The 22,247-nt window shown below is 36.2% G+C and overlaps 6 protein-coding genes and 1 non-coding gene across 7 annotated transcripts in view; 2 read left to right on the top strand and 5 right to left on the bottom strand.

The window, feature by feature from the left end:
- The first annotated feature begins 6,243 nt into the window (after nt 1-6,243).
- Nucleotides 6,244-9,787, top strand: Golgin104 (coiled-coil domain-containing protein 186). Its single transcript, XM_017611172.1, has 11 exons — nt 6,244-6,935; nt 6,992-7,204; nt 7,266-7,385; nt 7,447-7,510; nt 7,569-7,723; nt 7,784-7,926; nt 7,993-8,173; nt 8,542-8,781; nt 8,891-9,199; nt 9,272-9,628; nt 9,691-9,787. Exons 1-11 carry the CDS (start codon nt 6,375-6,377, stop codon nt 9,763-9,765), a joined length of 2,418 nt encoding a protein of 805 aa, XP_017466661.1. The 5' UTR covers nt 6,244-6,374; the 3' UTR covers nt 9,766-9,787.
- TRNAM-CAU (transfer RNA methionine (anticodon CAU)) lies at nt 8,349-8,421 on the bottom strand. Its single transcript has one exon. It is a non-coding gene; the product is annotated as a tRNA-Met (tRNA).
- Nucleotides 9,788-11,065: 1,278 nt separating the features above from the next.
- LOC108359346 (uncharacterized) lies at nt 11,066-12,155 on the top strand. Its single transcript, XM_017611174.1, has 2 exons — nt 11,066-11,372; nt 11,430-12,155. Exons 1-2 carry the CDS (start codon nt 11,196-11,198, stop codon nt 11,811-11,813), a joined length of 561 nt encoding a protein of 186 aa, XP_017466663.1. The 5' UTR covers nt 11,066-11,195; the 3' UTR covers nt 11,814-12,155.
- On the bottom strand, nt 11,957-13,223 carry LOC108359345 (uncharacterized). The gene is made up of 2 exons (XM_017611173.1): nt 12,810-13,223; nt 11,957-12,742 (listed from the first exon to the last, which is right to left on the bottom strand). Exons 1-2 carry the CDS (start codon nt 12,978-12,980, stop codon nt 12,203-12,205), a joined length of 711 nt encoding a protein of 236 aa, XP_017466662.1. The 5' UTR covers nt 12,981-13,223; the 3' UTR covers nt 11,957-12,202.
- A 3,281-nt stretch (nt 13,224-16,504) lies between these two features.
- Nucleotides 16,505-18,005, bottom strand: LOC108359352 (histone-lysine N-methyltransferase, H3 lysine-79 specific-like). Its single transcript, XM_017611186.1, has 2 exons — nt 17,531-18,005; nt 16,505-17,464 (listed from the first exon to the last, which is right to left on the bottom strand). The coding sequence occupies exons 1-2, from the start codon at nt 17,681-17,683 to the stop codon at nt 16,700-16,702; spliced, it is 918 nt and encodes a 305-aa protein (XP_017466675.1). The 5' UTR covers nt 17,684-18,005; the 3' UTR covers nt 16,505-16,699.
- A 1,388-nt stretch (nt 18,006-19,393) lies between these two features.
- On the bottom strand, nt 19,394-20,915 carry LOC108359351 (uncharacterized). The gene is made up of 2 exons (XM_017611185.1): nt 20,581-20,915; nt 19,394-20,493 (listed from the first exon to the last, which is right to left on the bottom strand). Exons 1-2 carry the CDS (start codon nt 20,770-20,772, stop codon nt 19,642-19,644), a joined length of 1,044 nt encoding a protein of 347 aa, XP_017466674.1. The 5' UTR covers nt 20,773-20,915; the 3' UTR covers nt 19,394-19,641.
- A 44-nt stretch (nt 20,916-20,959) lies between these two features.
- Nucleotides 20,960-22,247, bottom strand: part of LOC108359339 (glycine, alanine and asparagine-rich protein) — a 3,977-nt gene continuing 2,689 nt past the window's right edge. Inside the window, exon 3 of the mRNA XM_017611165.1 lies at nt 20,960-21,025. Within this exon, the coding sequence (XP_017466654.1) occupies nt 20,960-21,025 (66 nt within the window). The remainder of the gene's footprint in view (nt 21,026-22,247) is intronic.

Genomic DNA, 22,247 nt, shown 5'->3' with positions numbered 1-22,247 from the left:
GTGTATGAGTGCAACAAGTGCACATTTTTACTTGAAACACTTTTTAGCTTGAACGGATATGGTGGTGATTTCTCTCAGATCATTTCAAAGAAAATAGCACCATAAAAGTCTATTTAAAATAAAAAGTTTTTCGAATACTCCTATTTAAAATGCAATGCAAGAGTTGCATGGTGCACAAGAAGCGCCTACATCGGATGTGCATGTGCGTCTTCTTCTGCATATACCGCCGCTTCTATGCCAATAGTCGAGAGTGTCTAATACATAGAGCCGCACATCAAACATACACGAACTTCACAAGTGAACTTAAAATGACGAGTTGCCATAAGACTTGGGGGGCGAGGTATTTGAACTGAGAAACACTAAACATTTCTGCTTTATTTTTATTTTTTTTTTTTAACCAATTCCCATTTCTTTAAATGTTCCTAGTTTTTTTTTTTAATTTGGCTAACAAGATGGACAAGTACCGCTTAGGAAAGATCTAGCATCGTTGTGATTATTGTTCAGCAAACATCGACCAGTTAGCTAGCTGTCCATCACTTTGGGTGGCAATACATTTTCCATATATCCAACTAAACTACATTGTACATACAACACGCATACTTATGTACATATGTACTTATTTACATGCATACATATGTACATATGTCCGTATGTTTTTAGATATAGAACAGAAGACATCCTCAGTGACTTGTCAATTGGAAGAAAATCGAAAATAGCTCATAAATTAAAAAGAACATGGTCCGTACCAGAATCTGTGAATGTGAATATAACCGAATACAGGGTGATTCGTTTGGTAAGGACATATTGAAAATGAAAAGAAATCTATGTAGTAATATTGATTATTTACGGTGACCAGATTTCTGTGGACAAAAATCGGAACATTTCTAAAGCATCGAATCCGAACATATAATTTTGTTTTTATAATAAAAAGGCATAGCATCCTTTAATATACATAGTTTTATTTTTGAGACAAAACAAAGAGAAAAAACTTGAAGAATTATCGCGAAAATGTATACACAAAAAATATACGGTGGCGAGGATATAAATGGAGAAAAAACATTTTAGCAAATTTTGGCTACTTTACCTTGTTTAAAAAAAGTTTATTAATTTTTTATGAAAATATAGCTTAGTATCTAAAAATAAACATCTAAAACGAATTTTCAAACTTTGTAGAACATTTACAAAAAAAAAATTTTAACAAAATTTGATCTAAATTCTAAACTTTTTAATCAGATTTTTAGAATGTTTTTGAGCATGCAGTTTTGTAGCCCATTAAAGTTTAGTACAACAAAGTGCAAGCTCGAAGTAGCTTGGACTTACCGTTGATTTTTGGCATTTTCTTCCATACAAAGTATATGTTCGACAATTTTTTTTAAGCAAAAAAATTACCAACACCTTCCACAAAACAATTTACCAAAAATCACTTAAATTTGCACTTCGTTTCATTAAAATTGAATGGCCTACAAAACTGCATACTCAGAATGTTTCTAAAAAATCGAATTAAAAAGCTCAACATTTTGTTGAAACTTTGTCGAATTTTGCTAATTTTTACACAAAGTTTGGTTTTTTTATATATAACGAGCTACACATTTATAAAAAAAAATAATAAACATTAAATAAATGATAAATAAAATAAACAAAAGAAAGGGGAATAGCCAAGGAATGCTAAATATTTCTCTTCCCTATTTCTATTTTCGCCATATTATTTTTTTTTTATTTCACTAAATTCAAGTTAGAACACTAAACAAATAATTATGAAAACCTTACCAGTTTGACAAAATAAAACATAACTAAAGATAATAGAAAATAAGTTCTTTGTGATAACAAATGTGCACAATCGGCACAGTCCCACCAAAATCGGTACGAATGGTCACCGTAATTATAGTGCATATAAATCTTTCCAATAGCTGCTCTGCCTGGCACTGCTGTACTCTTCTCCTGGTGGTGTGTAATCGTAATTTTTGGCGTTTTGGAATGCACCCATACAATATGTATCTAGTTCCACGCTTCATGGAAGTAGTCAGTAATATAAAATACTTTATTAAACAAAACAAAAAACTTTTTGCATCACCCTTTATAAGCAGATGAAAAACCATTTCCATACATATGTACTTATCCCACAATGGCTGACAAATCGAAAAAAAGCAACAACGCAATAAGCACAAGCAATCGAATCAAAGACCGCAAACTTCTTGAAAAAGCGGAAACGCTGAGAGCTGTGGCACGAACGGCGGGGGCGGTAAGTATGTAGGTAGGTAGGAAAATATTTCTGCGTTTCACTCGAACGTGGCCATTGAACTTTTCACGACGCACACACTTTGCATTCAAAACATTTTTTATTTTACGTTTTTGATTTGTTGCTTTCGGCGCCCGCCTCCCCTTTCGTGCCGCCTCCACATCATTGCGCCTGCCTAATCTGCTTCGTTTAACTCGTGCAGTCTGTGGTAATTTTGGCGGCGTTGGCGCAAAGTATCGCGCACAACAACAACCATAATAACAAACAAATATGGAAAATCAGGAAAAGTCGACAGAGTCGCGTGGTTGAGAGGAGGTTGTTGGAAGCAGGTGCTGAAATGTGTACGTACACTAAGGAGAGGCGAATGAAAAATATGCATTTACTTTGCTGAAAAAGCTCCATGTTTGATGTTTATTTATCGAAATTCTTTGTTTTGAGTTGGTAGGTTGTTGTTTTTTTTTTTTTAATTTTGAAGCTGTTTGGCAGCAAAATAGCCTAAATATTTATTTTGGACTTAAGTTTTGCAATGTCCGATATCTTTTTTTCTGTTAACGTCTTTCTTTGTCCATCGATTTTACATGAACTTACCTACTTAAATACTAATCGTTTCTTAAAGACTATAGCACTGTAGTATGTTTGTCGGCCCTTTCATTGCGGAATCTATAGTTTCACCGTCTACCAATGAATTCCGAGCCAAAGGAACATTTTCTAGAGCATCATCTTCTATACGTACAAAGGGCCTTTCCTTTTTCCACGTTGTTGGAAAGAACGTTCACTTCGACATTCTACCATCTTTGGCAACTGCCGCCCACGAAAACCGGACTATAGAGCCTACGTAAGCATTTCCCCCTTCCTAAACCTTCTCGCATTTATTCCATATTGTCCTAATTTGTTCGCCATATGAATGGAAGCGCATGCCGAGAGCTTCTTGTTCTTGTTTGAGGGAGTGCAATGGGATTTAATTTTGGGTATACATTTCTAGTTGCGCGACCCTACTAATTTTCGGGTTTTTCCCCCTTTCCTGCACTCTACACAAAGTGGAATCTGGTATCTAGTATCAAAATCTGGCATCACTGCAGTATAGGAAATGCAACATACGTCTTCTTCTCTAGAGAATGATGGTATGGTACTTATTTGGTTGGTCGGTCACTTCAGAAAAATGGCAAAATTAACACGCCACAACGAAGGAGACAAAACATTACCAAACACCAGTGCGAAACATCCACAAACCACTTTGATCATCACCGTGAGGATATAAATAAGCTATGGAACATTGAACAGAGACATCGGTGGCATATTTAAAGAAGGAGAAGAGGTGACTTTGCCAAAAATGCATATAAAGTCCTGTCGATAATATTGTATAGCTGAAGCTCTTCGTGAACCAATAGATTAACTCTCATCAGTGTGACTTCAGATCTAACAGATGCTATCATTGGCCAGATGGCAATGGGATCTCTGGCCTAAGAACCAGAGTAGTTCGCACGCCATTTCTAGTTAAGATAAGAAAGGAAAAGAGATGGTTCTGGCAGCAATTAAGGACAAGGCAAAAGACCCCCACAGCTTTAGCATATTGGAACACACATCACTGTTGGCAGTAAAAGTTTTAAAGCAATGAAGGAATTTTTATACCTGGGATCCAGCATTAACGCCAAAATTAATTTCATCCTTCCGAAGGTAACTCCGAGGATTCTCGAGTTATTCACCGTCGAAATTGGTTCGCCATCGACGTGAATACTTAGCTGCAGTCTGACCTCCTTCGTCCAGGTGGTGAAAAGGATTGCTGAGGATTTTGTAAAGGAGAGCGTTAAACTCCTTGCAGTGAAATTTACTTTCGAACACAAGTCATCAAATCCATTTCCAGGCGCTATTATCGAGCAGTCGTCAGTATAAGGGACTATCGAGACTCCTTGTGGTGGTTGAGGGAGTTTCGATTTATAAAAACTATCAGCAACGGAGAAAGGGCATCACCCTGTTGGACCCCCAGTTTAATCTTCCTCGGTTTGCTAGTTTTGTCTCTGAAAATGACTGGCGAATGTCGACCACTCAGATAATTCGCCAACCACCGTTTGAGTAGCTGTGGGAGAGAGGAAGCCTCAATGCCTTGTCTAGTAGGGTGGAGTCGGTGTCAAACGCCTTTGACAGATCCAACGCTACTAGGATTGTTCTCTCACAGGAGCGGTTTTGGTTAAGACTACGAGTTATCTGGGTGTTTATGGCGTTACGATCTGCTGTTTTTGGGCTGTACACTTTACTGAACCCATGCTGATGCCTCGCTGGTGAGGTGGTTTATGTAGTGCGGGAGTAGAAGAGCTCAAGCGTCTTCGCTGCCGGGGAAAGGAGGGTTATCGAGTGATATGACCCTCCTTTCGGGGCTGGTTTCCCAAGTTTAAGCAGTGGTTCCACTCTCCCTCTCTTCCAGGTGTCCGGAATGATGAGGGTGGCCATGGACAAGTTGAGGACCTTGGTTAAATAATCTATTCCCGCAGGACCCAATTTTCGACTTCTCGTTGCCTACCTGAACCTCACCGCTGGTGAAAACAAGTGGCGCACTGGGTGTCGACTGTTTGTACAGCCTTCTGGCCACTCGATGTTTAGCCTTGTCCGCCGGAGGATACAGTGTGAATTATCAGCTAAAATAGCTCTCGCATCGCGAGGCGTGGTCGCCAAAAGAGATTTCGACTCTGTCGTCACGCTTCGTCGGGTTGGACAACGACCTCACGGTTGACCAAAACTTTCTCCCACCAGAGGCCAAATTGCATGTCTTCAAATGCTCGCCCACTTCTTCCGCTTATGTTCGTTCACAAGTTGCCGAATCTCCGTATTGAGATCCCTGATGCGGGGATTTCCGGGATCGACCTGACGAAGGTTGTCACGTTCAATGGTTAGAACAGCCGCCTGAGCTGGAACGGCATCCGTCTGGACCGAAGCGGGCTACAGCGGCAGTGGAACCATGCGGAACTTACGCTCAGCTACGTGAACGTCGGTTGATGTAGGAAGGGCAGGGAAGGTACTTTCAATAACTTCCGCGAAGCCGTTCCAACCAGCTTTAGAAAAGTTAATGTAGGTTCAGTGTTACGCGGTGATGAAGCAAATGTTGCACATAGTAAATTTTTACACCCAAATTTATAAAAACTAAAGAAAACTTTAACTGCATTATAAATTGAAAATTTTTAAGAAAATGTCACTTTATAAAGCTCTTTAAATCTAAAGTAATTTCATAAATAAGGCCATTAGTTTATATTATTTTCATATTTTCTGTTTTACGCTTTTGTATGTAAACCAAATTTCGATCAGCTGAACTTAAAACCTGGAAGTTTTTGCTAATTTGGCGTTCGCGCTTTTTTAACATTTTCCAATTTGAGGGAGCATCTTTCGTTTCTCTGCAGCAAGTCGCTGCTGGATATTTTGTACGGGAAATGTATTCGAACAGACTAAATACTTTACGCTACGTTGCGTCAACTGCTGTCAAATTCGACACAGCTTATTTCTAGTGTTGCCGTATTAACCTAATTTAAGCTGAAATTAGTCAAGAACGTAAACCTACCGGGACGTAAACCCGAGTCAGCTGACACGATCTGTCTTACCAAAGCGCCATGTAAATGAAAACTAAACACCGCAGAATTTTTCTGTAGTTGTAGCCCGTAGCGCAGAAATCTGCGGAATTTAGATTTTTCCGTGTCAGCTGATTTCTCCTTCTTTAGATGGTTGCCACTTCGTCAGTTTTGCAGATGGTAAAAAAGTTATAAGTTCCTATTCGAAATATGTTTAAAATATTTGAAATTTACTATTAAATAAGGTTTTTGTTGAAAACTAAGTAGTTTATATTTAGTTACAATCTATTATACCACGAAAAATTGTGGTTGAAAGGGTAAGTTTATGAAAAGGCACTGAAGAGTGGCAACACTGTAGTAAGCAACACTGAGGGCTCCAGTAATCGACAAAATTCTGCGTATACAGACTGCGTTTAAGTATACGTTCTGCGTTCTCGACTAATTTCAGCTTTACGTTCTCTGAATTCATATGACGCCGCCGTCATTGACGCGTAAACATGGAAGAGAAAGCAGTGAAAGATTTGCGAAAACATAATTAAATAAACAAATACTTGTAAAATATGCATTTAACGATAGCTTAAGTAGAAATGGAGCAGTCGGACGTGAAAATGGAAATTCTAATTGGCACTGAGCCGCCTAAAAACACGGTAAGTGATGAAGGCACTGCCAGTGAAAAATCTGTTGCACGGGATGAAGTGGGAGAAAATCTCCAAAACGAAGAGACCCCAATAGACGTGGCTAAATCAAAGGTCGAATTGCCAATGCGGGAATTAGCAGAATCTTTTTCACAGCATAAATCGATGCCATCGCTGCAACCTGCGGCAACAGCTGTTTCAAATGAGCAAACGCTAACCGAGCAGACGATACCCGTGGAGGAAGAGGTAGCTGTAGAGGCAACTGACGACTCCTTTGAAGGCAACAATGTTCCTACTACAACATCTACTGGCGGAACACCCAGCTCGCCGAGCACGCCAAGGTTGCAAATCACTGATACTATAGCGCATATTGAATGCTTAGCCCAAATTGAACGACAGCGGCAGAGTTATGAACAACAACTGGAACAATTACAGACTGCCCTGACGCAAAAAGAAAACATGATAACATTATATCAGCGCGAAAATGCCATACTTGATAAGGAAAAGAATGCTGTAAGTGGTAAGTTTAAAACAAATTTCACACATAACTAATTTTTCACCTTTCATAGTTTCGCAAAGAAAAAGAGTTGGCTAATAAAGAAAAGGAGTCAACTGTTATTAAGTTTGCAATGAAAGAAAAATTACTACTGGATGCTAAGAAAGAAAAAGAAGCCGTGGAGAAGCAGCTAGCAGATGCAAAAAAAGAAGTGAAAAATGTGAGCATACGCTTTCAGGCGCTGAATGAAGAGAAATCACGCATGGCATATGTTATAGACGAAAAGGTTTGGAATGTTATTCGAAATTTAACACAAATGATATTTTAAAGAATTACGCTCTTTTTAGTGCAACGAAGTTCGCAGGTATCAACGTGAATGTGAAAAACTAAAAACTGATTACACTCATCTAGAGTCCAAGCTAAAGTATCATGCGAACAAATTGAATATGGAAATAGAAACGCGAATGGTGAGAGTTCAGGCTCTAATGTTTTCTTAATTTATACTTGTTATTATTTTTTTACTTTCAGGCTTTGGAAAAGAAGCTGGAGGAAGAACGAAATGCGCCTAATAAACTTGAAGAAAAGGCCAATGGTGAGTAAAACGAAAATTTACGCAGTATGATACATTTTTTACTGTTTTTTATTTCCAGAAAACTTAAAAATGGAGTATGAAGCTAACACGATTTTATTAAAGCATGAAATTAAAAGCAAAACAGATCAGTTGGAGCACTTAAGCAAAGAGTACAATAAATCAAAAGAGGAAGTCAAGCAGCTGCAAGAACAACTGGGCAAAGAAATTTTGGAAGTAATCTTTTGGCATGTATTTACTACAAAAGTATTTATTAACAATTTCTCCAATTCCTAGAAAACTGAGTTCTCCACTGCTTTAGCGCACTTACAGGACGAACACAATTCGCTCCAAAATGCCTATAGCGAAGAGATGTTGAACTCTGCAAAATTACGTGGTCAATTGGATGAGCTACAGGTGCTGAAAACCCAAAACACACTGTAAGTTAATTAAAATTAACTAATGCATGTGTCACCACAAATCTGATATACAATGTATTTTTTTAGAAATGAAGAGAAAATCACAACGCTTTCTGAAGCCGCGCAAGAAATGAGGGAAAAACTACATGATAATGAACAAGATTTATACCAGTTGCGTGAAAGAGAAAATGAACTGTTGAGTATCAACAAAGAGATGAGTGAATCGATTGTTGGCCTGCAAAATGAGATTTGTTTGTTAAAGTCGAAGGTAATAATAAATTATATACTTTATATGTACTGCATTAATTAACAATCACCACAGTTGCATAAATATGAATTTTTGTACGCGTTAAACGCTTATACTTTCTTATAATACGTTTTAAATAGTTTCGAGTTAAAATTTGCTATTTACACGCTAAAAAAAAAATAGTTGTAAAAAATTATGCCCCGGGTGAGGCTCGAACTCACGACCTTAAGATTATGAGACTTACGCGCTGCCTACTGCGCCACCGAGGCTATGTCCGGTTGCTGTCAAATGCTCATATTCAAATGCACGTGATTTTATAATAAAGCAGAAACTCATTTGAGGTTAAACTTGCAATTAACAAAAATGATTTTTTGCTTTTCGTTTTTCAGGTGCAAGGCATTGGCGCGGAAAATGATATTTTAAGAAAAGAAAAGTTAGATTACGACAACAAGTATGAAAAGTTGTTAGCGGATTTGAAAAATGAGGCAGAAAAAAAGCGGGAGGAAAGACAATTATTTGCCAAGCATCTTTCAGAGAAAACCAAATTGTACGAGGTAACAAAAACTAAATTAGAAAATGTTGAAGGTGATTTCGAGGCGACTAAGCATAAGCATGCCACAGTAATAAAGGTAAAGCAATACATATTTCCACATATTACAAATATTTACATATTATATAGTATATTTATATTTATATTAATTTGTTGCTACAAAAAAAAAAAAACATTTTGCTGGTCAGGAACTTCAACGTGAATTGCAAAAGTACAAAAAGTCCATAGAGCGCGGAGCAATTTCCGAATCTTCATCTACACGTCTATATTGTTCACAGTGCAGAAATGGAATTAAAAATACCGTGGAAAATAGCGAAGCTATCGCACCTGCTATCAATGGATTTGGGGAGAGTGGAACTGCTTTAACAACAAAACATCGCACGCATAGTCGTACGAGTAGTCAAAGTAGCCAGCCCAGCACAAGTCGGCGTCCAAGCGAGACTTCGGAGTCAGAAACAATGGCCAGCAGCGTCACAACGGTACAGCAAGATTTACAGGTACCTAGTAGTTTTATTTTAGAATACACATACATCTATTAATAATTACGTAAATATTTCCATTGAAATAAGGGACCATCGAAAAAACATTTGGTTGAACGCATATTGCGTTTGCAGCAGGCCTCGGCGCGGCAAACGGAAAAGATAGATTTTCTTGAAAATCATACACTCTCATTGGTGGCAGAGTTGCAGAAAAAATCCAAAGTTGTCCAGTATTATATGCTGCGCGATCAAGCAGGTGCACTTACCTCCACCAGAAGTGATCAAAATAAATCCGAGTTAGCCAAATATGGCAATGGTGTAATGTCGGCTATATACAATGGCATAAAAGGTGATACGAAAAGTATGACATTGGAGTTATCTCTGGAAATAAATAAGAAACTGCAGGCAGTGTTAGAGGATACGTTGCTCAAAAATATAACATTAAAGGTAAGTTGAAACAGCATCTAATACATTTTTATTTGTGTAAATAAAATATTCTGTTTTCAAAGGAAAATCTGGATGTTTTGGGGCTGGAAGTAGATAACCTGACTAGAAAATTAAGGCTCATGGAGTCCAGGGAATGACACAGACCCATGTTTTAAAAAAGCAAGTCTGTGACATATACGAGCCACAAATGCATTAACAGCAAAAATTTAGTATTAGTGTAAGTAAATTAGAAAAATTCCAGCTAAGGGGTATAAAATATTTAATGAAAATGAAAATATTCCATTTTGTACCCTAGTTTTATATACTTACTCAAAATTAATATTTTAGCGAAATATGTGAACAAAATTATGTGAAACAAATTTCTTAAAAGAATTTAATAAGATAGAATAAAAACATATATTTATGGAAAAAATAATGTAAAAAAAATAACATTGAAACGATACTGTGCGACTTTTCTTAAAACCAAATTATTTTTAATGACCCAGTTTCGATGCCTCTGACGCATTTCCTATGTAAACTCTACAGTCTCGATCCGATCTTCACTTTGATTAATTCCCACAAGAGCGATTTAGATTGTTTTTATTGGAGTTGGAAGCACTGGCTATTTAATGGCACGAAGAAACTAAAGAAAGATTATTCCAGTAAAGAAAATTAAGCTTACCTAAATATACCTCCATTAGGTGAATATTTGGCATTGAAACGGAATCAAAATTTCAGATTCCGATCATTGACGACCGGAAACCTGCTTATGACTACGCACAAATGGAATCAACCCTGTTGAAAGTTTTGTCAGGTGGCAGCATTTTCTCTACTATGCAAGGCGAATTTAGATTTTCGCCGCGGTACTTCGTAATGTCAAAATGATGTGTTTGTTGTAATCGAGGCGAATTCATATTGTAACACAAGGCCAAGGCGAATTTATACAAGGTGGTGTTACTGGCGGATTTAGATTTTCGCCGCGGGACTTATTAATGTCAAAATAGTGTGTTTGTTGTACACACATCATTTTGACATTAATAAGTACCGTGGCGAAAATCTAAATTCGCCATTAACACCATCTTGTATAAATTCGCCTTGTTATAACAAACACGATCATTTTGACATTCAGAAGAATCGCGCCGAAAATCTAAAATGGCCAGTAACACCACCTTGTATATCAATTATTTTTTGCCTCCTTCCCATTTCAATTCACTTTTTTTACTTTTTAGATTATTCTCAATTTTTGAGTGTTCTTTAATTTCCGTTAGCTTAAATTCAGTTGAGTTTGACACTTTTCAAGATTTTGCCAGCAAAAATTCGTCTGACTAAATCTGACTACTTCGGACTTTTTCTGACTATTTCTGGGAGATAAGGAACGCAACTATTAAAGACAAAAATATTGTGAAGTATCGAGTTCTCGATACTACTCAGTACTCATTAGAAGTATCGATATTTTGTAATCGGTACTCGTACCGTTTTACCTCTTCTCAAAAGAAAAACAGCAGGTATTTTCACATTTTCCTCGCAGATATTTTCGTTTATATCACATAAATAATTGAAATCAAAATTAAAATCGAATTCCTCAGCAATGAGCGTAGTTAAATATATTGGTCGTACAACTGATTTTCGCGGTAAGACACTGTGGGAGATTGTGGGAAATCTGCGGGACTTTGGTGTTGGCCGGCTCGTAATACGTAACAAATTCCAACGATATGAAGAGCCCTGCTATATGCGTATACTTAAGGTGGAAGTTACTCCACATGATGTAAGTCTGCGATAATCTCTTTAATTTATCAATTACCCAATTTATTTTTCTTAACAGCCTGCCAAGGACCCTATTCGTAAAGTAGCTGTTACGGTGGAAAAAACATGGCGTGGTATAGTAAATCCAAACCCAGTCACCATATACAGAACTAGTTATAAACCCGACTATGAGTTAGTTCCAAAAGAAGATGAAACAAAATACCTTAACAACACAAACAAAATATCTGAACAAATATTAGCCAACAAAATTGAGTTTCCACCACTCTTTCGCGAATATATTCGAGAAGAGACGGGCATTCAAGAACCCACTATGAAAGTTCATCATAAACAAACACATAATAAGCAAACACGGTTGGCAAAAGAAGGAGAGAAACCGACTATTGAATGCACGATGGGACTGGGTACACCAGCAAGTCCCAAACTCTATGAAGGCGTGTTATAAACATCCGTTGATACATACATTGCATGTCAACTGTTGCCGACAAATATAAAAATAAATATCCATTAAGAGCTTATTTGATTACCATTTTTTATAAAAAATTTCCTTCTACTTTGACTCAACTAAGGATAGAGATTTTTTACACATAATTTCGAGCTTTGCGAACTTTCATACGGAACCCATTATTTAATATAAATGGTTATAGATATTACAATTATAGGTACTGCTTATTCTAAAGAGCTCCGATATACACAATTGAAAATAACATTTAAATTAAAGAAAAGTTTCTGCGTTGAAACATGATGCAAACCATGGCGCAATATACGTATGTATTTATGAACATAATACTCGTCGATTTATTGGTCGACAGACTGGGGCCATTTATCAGGACCTTACCTCTTTGTTCTGATAGCCAACTCCCTCTCCCATTCTATTTGTTTGGCCGTGTCAGCATTCATGCCCTTTTCTATCATATTATTAATTCTTTGCATTTGATCGTCCTTAAAATTACCAAACTTTTCTTCCTTGCAATTCTTTCTTATTTTGGCCCGATCTGATTGAGATCTCACATAATTTCTTTGCCGTCTCTTACTTTGCGAATAATCCCTGCTTATTCTTTTTTCTTTGTCAACATTTCTTTTGTGACTAACTTCTTTAGAATTAAGTTTTTCTGCATCTTTAGAGCGGCTTTCATCTTCATCATCCTCTTCCATGTCCTCTTCTTCACTTTCCCAATGCTGAGAATTGGAAAGGATCAAATTTTTTTCAGCTGCGCTCGCAGTATTATCCAAGTATTTATGTTCGTCCTCTTTTCTTACTACCGTAAAATCTGGATAATATGATATATAACGCAAATCCTTAGACTCAGGTAGAATTACACCACGAAAAACTTTTTGTGCTTTCACTGAAATAGTAACCTTTTTCTTTTTTGTCTGAAATGTTGATTCGAGATAAATTAAAAATGTATTATTATGTTTAATAAGCTTTGTTTACACTTACTATTATTGGTGTCAAATCGGCTTCCAAAATGCGGTAGTAAGTCGGTTCGCCTTCGACCTGCTTCTCTGAACCTCTTATTATCAAATGGCCAACCCCATTATCCTTAAGACTCCTCAAAACAATTCTAAGTGGTTTACCTATAAAACGCCTTTTACTGGCTCTAAAACCCATTTCGAGGTGTTCAGGCTGTGCTCAAAATATTAAAGCGAATGTGACTTTCTTCAATTTTTTTCTTGGAATTGGCTGATATGGCTGAAGTTTAGAGCGTTTTCGGATTTTTTTGCGGTCTTGCCTTTTGTTCAATGTCCAATATTATCGTATAGCAGAAACGAGTGCAATCAATTGTTTATTAAAATTAAAAATAAAACTACTGTACACACCGCTAGGTAGGGATGCGAGATACCAATAAAATATTCAATATATCGATATCACTAGTCGATATATCGGTTAATTTATGCGTTCTAGTAACGATCAAAAAATCACACCAACACCCTCGATAGAATCAAAAGCTGCGATCCCGTACGACACCGGACTAGTCAGAATCAGTCAGATTTTACTTGAAATCGATCCCGTACTCGGTTCTCTGACTATTGAGAGCACAAAAAAGAGAGTAAATACGGTTCTCTCTCTGTCAGAAGTTACCAGTTTTAGTCTGAGAATTTTTTGCTGGTAAATGTGTTGAACGATCAGCTGTAGTGCGTTTGGCAACCAAATTGTAAAGAAAAGAAAAGTGCACTCTGCTAATTAATGTTGAAAAGTATTTTTTATTTACTTGTTTAAGTGGATTCTAATGAATTTGAAAGTACTTTTGGTTATTTACATGTGTGAGCTGAGTGTGTTTACATATAAAATAAGTAAAAATTTACAACCAAAATTTGGAGGTTTTGTCGAAATTGACAGAAGTTATCATTTTTTACTAGAAAGCGATCCCTTACTTTTCAATGTTACTCTCTCGCTCTGAGCGAATTTTTATTTTTTGACAGTTTTATGAGTTTTAGTGCGAGGCATACGGGATTTCACCTAAAATGTATTCAACAAAGTGTGATTGAGTTTGACATTAGGTTTGTTCGTCGAAAATCCAGCAAGAATTATCCAACACTCAAAATATCAGAGAGTAAGAAAAAATTCTCTCAAATTCTCTCTCATGTTGAGAACCTTGCAAATTTCTGCACGAACGCAAATTTGCAGGAATTTGCAAGTTTCGCTGCCAGCTGGCGTCCACGGTTGCATTTCAAACATAAAAAATTTTTATAGAATTTTTAAAATTCTTTCGGATGTCCAAAAACGGGATATACATGTATATTTCTTGTTGTTTTGACTTTCTTTAACATACATTTCAATTTCTTCATCGTACTAGCTGTCGGGTTTCTTAAATCGACTCTGGTTGCAATTGCATTCCGATTGCGAATACCATTTTTTTCAGCCGAATTAAGTTCAAATCATTGGAATTAACTAAATTAATTATATCAACAATTATTTACTTCCTTTTTTCATAAAAAAATCGCTCGTGTTTATAAATTTTTAAATTTAACGAACTAATTTATTCAAATTATTGTAGACAAAAATGCAACCATGCGCCACAACCACATGTTTTTCGTGTTTGCAAATTCTTGCTGGCAAAATTTTTTCCAGCAAGAATTTGCAACTTCTCTCCAAGAGAACTGTCACTTTGCTCTCACAATTTTTGAGTGTTGGATAATTTTTTGGTCTGCACGAACGCGATTTGGCAAAAATCGTGATAATTCGTACAAATTCGTAAAAATTTTTTGCTCGACGAACAAACCTATTGCTTTCATAAGAACCGTGCTATAAAGTCAAATTGAAAAAAAATTATATTTTTTGAGATTTGCTTCTATCGCCTTACTGGTCGATAACAGCTGTACGTGCCAAATGCGGCCGTATTTCCTTTGTGCTTTCAAAGTTTTAGAAGAGAGAGAACAACATAAACACGAATTATTTTTGTAGTTTGTTTGTAGATTTGTTAAATCTGGCTTGCAATATAATAATTTATATTAATCTCTCTTTGTGTAGAATGCAGCCTACGTTTGGCTGAGCAATGCTTACCAGCTTTTTAAATATTAATTAATAACTTATAAAATGCCATAAATGCTATAATCACCCTTATCGCTTACTCCATGTGAATAAATCGTTCCCATAGTTTAACATGCAAAACATAAACAAATTGGGAAAAATAGTTTTTGTTTTGCTTTATAATTTTTGGGAATATTTGTTCACATAAGGCCGAATAATTAACAATAAATACTCAGCCGATGACAACATACTAGCACACGAATGCTTCATATCTCAACAATACAAAGTGGAGCAAGCATTCACTCATATATATGGGTATGTTCAGAAATGCATCAAGCCAAAGCACCAGACGCATTTATTTCTAAACCATAATTGATGGAAATGTCCAACCACTATTAAATGCCTAATTGGAACNTATGACGAAATTGTATTAAGTCTCTGTGTGCATACACAAAACACATTCCAGGAAAAGAAAAGAAGAGATATTACTGGAAAATTACGTCTAGAAATGTTGCAGCACAGTCTATATTTAAAAAATTGCAGGTTTTTGTAAATATTTCGCGAAAATATCAACCAAAAAAAACAGAAAATACCTGCTCCAAGTGAATTTTGAGACGGCAAATGAATTGAAATATCACGACCAAGTGTGCAGAAGTGTAATCGTTGCTTCATGACGATAACTATGACTCAACTATGATTGGACGACCAATGAGCAGAAATCCTAAGCCATTTCCATCAATTATAGTTTAGAAGTAAAAGAGACTGATGCATTGGCTTGATGCATTTCACCCTATGTACATATATTTTTTGGTCATCACCAGAGCGCGTTATATCGATAACAGGAGCTGCGATACGATATCTGAAATATCGGAAGCTTTAATAGGGGTCTCCATCTATAGTGATAAAAGGATAAATTGCTTAAATTTATCAGTTTATCCATAAAGTAAAATTTCAATTATTTTTCCCCCCAAGGAGGAAGAGGGGAAGAAACCAGTCGAATTTATATAAGGTGGTAGGGGTAGTACAAAAACAAAAACATGTATTTTGTGTTCGCTTTCGGGACACAGATGTCAAATTATAGCTATTTTTCGCTCAAAGACGAAAAGGGAAAGAAAATGCCAACACTTACTTTCGCACTCAGTCAAGGAGTCTTGACATTAGTCTGTTCCTTTGAACTTCGGACTAAAACCTGTGGAACTGTCAAACTAAAATTTTACGCTCTCAAATGAGAGTAAAAGGAGAACAGATGCAGAAGTGCATAGGAACGCAAAAAGCACTATTTCCTGTAAAAACGTCAGACGGTTTGTTTACATGTCATTGGCACTACACTGATTTGGCTGAAATATCACTAAATAATTAATAAAATCTATACATATTTAAATATTTCGTTGTTTACTTCCATTTTATAACAAATATAAGGTTCTTTGCTTTCACCGCTTTCTGTTTTTGTTTGCACATGTAAATCAGCTGATCGTTTGACACTTTTCATGAACTTACAGGAAAAAAATCTCCGGACTAAATCCTGTAACTTCTGACTAGGAACAGTTGCTCAGTTACTCTCTCAAATGTGTTCCCACTTACAGGTTTTACGTCAATAGAAACGACTTCCTGTAAGTTCTGACTAAATCCTGTAAACCGGACTGCTATTGGAACAGACTACATATGTGTACCGAGGCGAACCTTTATTGAAAATTTTCAAATATTCCGACAGGTTCTGCAATTCACTGCCGAGTGATTTTCAACCCCTGCCGGATAATACCATGCTTTCAAAACAAAAAAAAAATTCATATTTATATATATACTATGTAGTACTAATTTAAGCAATTTTAGCGACTTTTGCACTGCCAACTGCACATTCATTATTTGTTTCGTTCATGGAATCTTTTTAAACCGCAGCTACGACCAGATCCAGCTTCATTTAATCCGCTATAAGCAGCTGCTTCCAAAGCTGTTTTCTTTTCCCATTCCAATTGTTTGGCTATATCAGGATCCATGCCATTTTTAACCATTCTTTCTATTCTTTCCTTTTGTTGTGCTGAAAATTCTCCGAAATCCTCTTGAATAGTTTCTTTCCTATGGCGTTTTTGGCGCTGAGCTTGTGCAGCTCGTTCTCGGTCTATCCTTTCTTTTTCCCTTCGCTCAGCTTCCTCTTTTGCCATACCCCCTGCAACCAGTTCCTTTATATGTCTCCTTTGAGCAGAGTTCCAGTGAAAATTACTCACTTCACTTTTGGTTCTCTCTATTCTTTCCTTTTCCTGTTCCGAAAGTTCTTTCCTGGGGAATTGTACGCGCCGACCTTGTACAGCTCGTTCTCGGACTATCCTTTCTTTTTCCCTTCGCTCAGCTTCCTCTTTTGACATACCCCCTTCAACCATTTCCTTTATATGTCTCCTTTGAGCAGAATTCCAATGGAAATAACCCACTTCCTTTGCTGTTTTGGTATTTCTTAAAAACTTTTCTTCTTCGTCTTCTGCTACCAAAACGAAATCATGCAAATAGCTGTACCTGCTGATATTAACTGGTTTTGGGAAAATGATGCCGTTCCGAACGTCTTCTACCTTCACTGGTATCTTTATTACATCAATTTTTTGACCGCCTTTCTTTACCCTCCTCCCCGTTAGAACCTATGCAAGATGCACATGAGAATTAATTTTATAAACATGTAACCTCTAAAGGAGTAATAAACTCACCGTTTGCGAGCTCATATCTACTTCCAAAATGCGCATATAGGTGGGTGCTTCAAGATTTACCTTACCGGAGGCACGAATAATTAGTCGGCCGACGCCATGATTTGGCAGATTATCCAAAAGTTCCGTAAGCGGTTTACCTTTTTCCTTTCTCATTTTCAAAAAAAAAAAAAATTTATTTACGGAAATATGTATCCGATTAAATAGTGGTAGAGAAATCCAAGCGTTCCAAACACGAAGTTTTTCTCAATTTTGCTTCGTTTGATAATTTATGTTGTTTCTTTTTTTTGAAGCACTTGGCCCGGCTTCTAATCAAGCTACTTATAACGCCCCTAGTTCGGTTTATGATCAATCTGATTTTGTATAGGCTTGTGTGGCAAATTGGTGTAAATTTATGAAGTTGACATTTTAGTTTGAGATAGGGATGAAACGATATGAATAACTACAACTAGTGATGAGCGATATTTCACTACCGGGAATAATGAAAAAATCGTTCATAGTGACTGCTACTGCTAGGCGACAATATCAGTGATTGGTGATTTTTCTACTAGCNAAATTCGATTGTCTCTTGCTGGCCGCTCTTAAAATGCGCTTCGCCAGTTTTGTTGGTATTTGACAGTTTCCACGCTGATCCGTTCTTGGTCCTTCTCTATAAATATACGTTCTCTGTATGTATATTGCGATTTTGCATTACCGTTCAACGGTTGTTTAAATGAACATTTTCAAATACACGCACTCCAATTACCCTTCGAATTACGTAAATCACCATACAAAATTTTGGGAAAGAATTACCTCATTTGTTAGTAATTCAGGTCCAATTACCATGGGAATTACGAATAAATCGGTGCCGTTTCTAATTTTTATCGGAAATTTATCGAAACCAGCTCAAAAATCAAAACTTGCATTTTAATACGGAAACTAATTTAATACGGAAGATTATAAATTTTTAGGAAGAACCTACATTTTGCATAAATTTTGCAGCGAAGAAAAAAAAAAAACATTTTTAAAAAACTATTTTTATTCATAAAAAACTCCATTTTTGGAGGTATTTTCAAATCGATCCAGCTCGCCTAAATCTTAATATTTTTTCCCGAAATATTTTGGTAGACGTCTTAAGATATAATAGATTTTAAAATTCCAATGGAAAAAAGTACCGACTTTTTTTTTGTATGGGGAGTGATGCAGTCTAATGTTCATATATATGTGTGAAATTGAAAATTTAAAAACCTTTTTGTGATGTTAGCAAACTTCAAAAATATTCGGGAGGTCTACTCTGTAATGCCATGCGAAAGAAGCTGCATCTCAGCAGTGTAACCTTTAAATTTTTGTCATGACTACCTGTTTGATATGCATTTGTAGCAGTATATTAACATATTAGGGCTGCTCGGGATCTTGTGCATATGATATTACATTTGAATATTTCGGTGGATATGTAAATTCACAACAATCAGATACAAATGATGATGAAGAAAAAATTGGTATGGAGCTTGGATCCTATTAAATTCTCACAAAATAAAGAGCAAGTTTGAAGTAGCCGGGACTTAGCGTTGATCTTGGAAATTTGTTTTGTTGACGGTGTTACGTATTTTTTTACCCACGAAGTATATTCGATAATTTTTTATACAGAAGAAAACGAGCAGCACCTTTAACAAAAAAAAGGGGAAAATTATACCTACAAATTTTCATAATTTTTGAACAAAGTCTGAATATTGCATTCATATAGTTTTTGTTAGGTAATGAGCTATACTTTTATTTAAAAAAAAATAAAATAAATATATTTTACGGTGAAATTATTTTTATTTATGTATGTATATGAATTGGACTATACTTGGTTAATTAAAATCAAATTAAGAAAACGTTTGTACATACATATGTATGTATGAACATTAGTGATTTTAATCGAAAACTCAGAACGTAATACGTTTGCAACCGCTTAATATAAACGTGTAAATTGGGTATACATATTTATTATGTATTCATCTACATGCATACAAATATTATGTCTCAGGTTGCTTAAAAACTCATTCAATTCATTCAAAATTAATAAATCTGCGAAATGTTTTCAAATTGTAAAAATTTTCTCAGATATTGTTATAATCCAAAGTTGTATAAATTTAACCAATTTTAGCTACTTTTTCCTTTCCACGATCATACTCATTTGATGCTTCCGGCATAGATCTTTTTAAGCTGCTGCTAGGACCTGCTTCAGCTTCATTTAACCCGCTATCAGCATTTGCCTCCAAAGCTGTTTGTCTCTCCCATTCTAATTGCTTAGCTGTATCCGGATCCATGCCATTTTTAACCATTCTTTCTATTCTTTCTTTTTGCAGCGCTGAGAATTCTCCGAAATCTTCTTGCACATTTTCATTTCTGTGGAATTCTTCGCGGGGCCTTCTATGTTTTTCCTGATATTGATTATATCTTTTTACTTTATTACGAGACATTTCATAATCGCTGCCTTTTGGTGTTATACCACGAGTTTGATCATTATTCGTATTTTTCTTTTTTGGCTCTTTCTTTTCTTCGGGTTGATAATCGGAGTCAAAAGAACCGCTAGTTTCTCCTTCGTCATCCTCATCAAAATTATCAATGAAGTCAGTTTGGTTTAATTGCATAACCGGCGCTGTGCTTGGTGCTCTACCTTCGCGTTCAGCTTGTTCAGCTTCCTCACGGGCTATCCTTTCCTTTTCCCTTTGTTTTGCTTCAGCCGGTGCCAAACCCCCTGCTATCATATCACGTATATGTCTCTTTTGGGCTGCATTCCAGTAGACATAGCCCACTTGATTCGGTGTCTTGGCATTTTTTAAATACTTTTCTTCTTCGTCTTTTGCTACCAAAATGAAATCACTCAAATAGCTCGTACTGGCAATATTAACCGGTCGGGGAAAAATAACGCCGCGCCAAACCCTTTCTACCTTCACTGGTATCCTTATTTTATCGCCTTTCTTTCCTTTTCCCCTTTTAACCTAAGCATATATGTATGTATTAGTTGTATATATGTATGTATGTACATATGTAGGTATAACCTTTACAGAATTAATAAAGCAACTCACCATTTTCGAGCTCATATCTACTTCCAGAATTCGCATAAAGCTGGGTGCATCCATATCTTGCCTAAAGGAGCCACGAACAAGTAGCCGGCCGACGCCATGATTGGGCAGATTATCCAAAAGTTGCCAAAGGGGTTTGCCACGATAGTGCGGTCTATGACCCCTACGCCTACCTTTTTTCTTTCCCCTTCCCATGTTTAAAAAACCCTTCAATATTTTAACAATATTATTTATTTGATCAAATAGGGCAGGAAACCCTCAAGCGGCACAGAAAATTACAAAAACCGATAGTTCAATAAATTTGGCATGTGTATACCCAGTTTATCGATAATTTGTATAAATCTGGGAATATACGGCTCAGTCCGAACTGCTCAAGTCTGTATTAATCGATATTCAGGTAGTTCATACGCTTGAACCAAGTAGAAGTTATGACCGGTTGACAAGCGGCCTGTACAATAGTTTAGGTTTATAATAATTTAGTTATTTTAAAATATTTGCACAAATTTTAATTATAAATAAAATTAACAAATGAACTTTATTGGATAAAAATCGTTCACCGAATGAAAATTATAAATTTTCTATGAATAAGCATTAAAAATCTATAAGCCATTTGCAATAGCATTTGGGGAAAAATTGTATGACTATCGCATTCATTTGTTTTCTTTATGTGTATTTTGGCGGTGGTTTATTTCACTGATTTTCAATAATTTTTTTTGTTCAAATACAATTAAAATGAAGTGTGTGGTAATCGGTTGCAAAAACACGTATGTGCATAAATAATAAATTGGTTTGCACAAACTTGCGCTCAAAAATTGCTTTAATTTTTTTCTTTATGCTTTGTGTTCATATTCTTTGTTTACTTCTGGGTAATTTTGAAGTAAACGAAATGGTTTCGAGATTACAAACGACAGCCAGAAAACTACTTTTTTTGTGCTTTATCTTGTCAAACCTTAGCTGTGTTTTATTGGGCAATGGTCGAGATCCGTATAAAAAAAATTGCACACAAATGCAACAACAATGATTTATGATCCGCTCTGTTTGGTTTGTGTCACTGATAATTTGGCAGTACGGTTTGGTAGCACTGACAAATGAATGTATACACAAAAAGATATTCTGCCATTTCTTGTTCTTTCACACTTGCCGCATCAAAATCAGTGTTGCCCTGTGTTGTTATAGTGGCAAAGAATCTCGAAATTTGTTTACACTGGCAATGAAGTATCTTTGCGAACCACCTTCTTCAGTGAACTCAAAAATAGTGTTTAGCAAGAATGATTGAATACAAGATTGTGCCGATTGCAGCAGAATTCGTGAGAGTAATTTTGGCGTGACGTCACCGTAGATTTGACAACTGAGAGCGGAAAATAAAACTGGTGTCTAGTGTTGTGCTGAATTGTCGGTACCCACTACTTAAAAAAGGTTTCGGTACCCAATACTTCCTTATCGGTACCCGATACTGATTATTTACATTAAACCTTCGCCATTATATGCATTTCAAGTTTAGAAAAAACTTTCATTACTAATTTATATGATATCGGCTAAAATACTTGAACTTATCGCAACAGAGAAATATTATTTTATAAGTTTTAACCCTAGTCGATGCAAGGTTCAAGAAAAATACTTTGATGGATGAAGAAGCCTTTTAAGGTCGGGCGGGGGGTGAACGACAGGGG

Source organism: Rhagoletis zephyria, unplaced genomic scaffold, assembly GCF_001687245.7.
Source record: "Rhagoletis zephyria isolate East Lansing unplaced genomic scaffold, Rhagoletis_zephyria_1.1 Rzeph_scaffold_00376, whole genome shotgun sequence".
In the NCBI taxonomy this organism is placed as follows: domain Eukaryota; kingdom Metazoa; phylum Arthropoda; class Insecta; order Diptera; family Tephritidae; genus Rhagoletis; species Rhagoletis zephyria.
Note: the sequence above shows the minus strand (reverse complement) of the source record. Positions and strands in the feature narration are given on the sequence as shown.

Coding starts and splice junctions, on each gene's coding strand:
- Golgin104 (XM_017611172.1), top strand. CDS start 6,375: ATGGAGCAGTCGGACGTGAAAATGGAAATTCTAATTGGCACTGAGCCG. Junction 7,205..7,265: donor CATATGTTATAGACGAAAAG/GTTTGGAATGTT, acceptor CGCTCTTTTTAG/TGCAACGAAGTTCGCAGGTA. Junction 9,200..9,271: donor CGGTACAGCAAGATTTACAG/GTACCTAGTAGT, acceptor CATTGAAATAAG/GGACCATCGAAAAAACATTT.
- LOC108359346 (XM_017611174.1), top strand. CDS start 11,196: ATGAGCGTAGTTAAATATATTGGTCGTACAACTGATTTTCGCGGTAAG. Junction 11,373..11,429: donor TGGAAGTTACTCCACATGAT/GTAAGTCTGCGA, acceptor TTTTCTTAACAG/CCTGCCAAGGACCCTATTCG.
- LOC108359345 (XM_017611173.1), bottom strand. CDS start 12,980: ATGGGTTTTAGAGCCAGTAAAAGGCGTTTTATAGGTAAACCACTTAGA. Junction 12,743..12,809: donor CCGATTTGACACCAATAATA/GTAAGTGTAAAC, acceptor TCAACATTTCAG/ACAAAAAAGAAAAAGGTTAC.
- LOC108359352 (XM_017611186.1), bottom strand. CDS start 17,683: ATGAGAAAGGAAAAAGGTAAACCGCTTACGGAACTTTTGGATAATCTG. Junction 17,465..17,530: donor TAGATATGAGCTCGCAAACG/GTGAGTTTATTA, acceptor CATCTTGCATAG/GTTCTAACGGGGAGGAGGGT.
- LOC108359351 (XM_017611185.1), bottom strand. CDS start 20,772: ATGGGAAGGGGAAAGAAAAAAGGTAGGCGTAGGGGTCATAGACCGCAC. Junction 20,494..20,580: donor TAGATATGAGCTCGAAAATG/GTGAGTTGCTTT, acceptor ATATATGCTTAG/GTTAAAAGGGGAAAAGGAAA.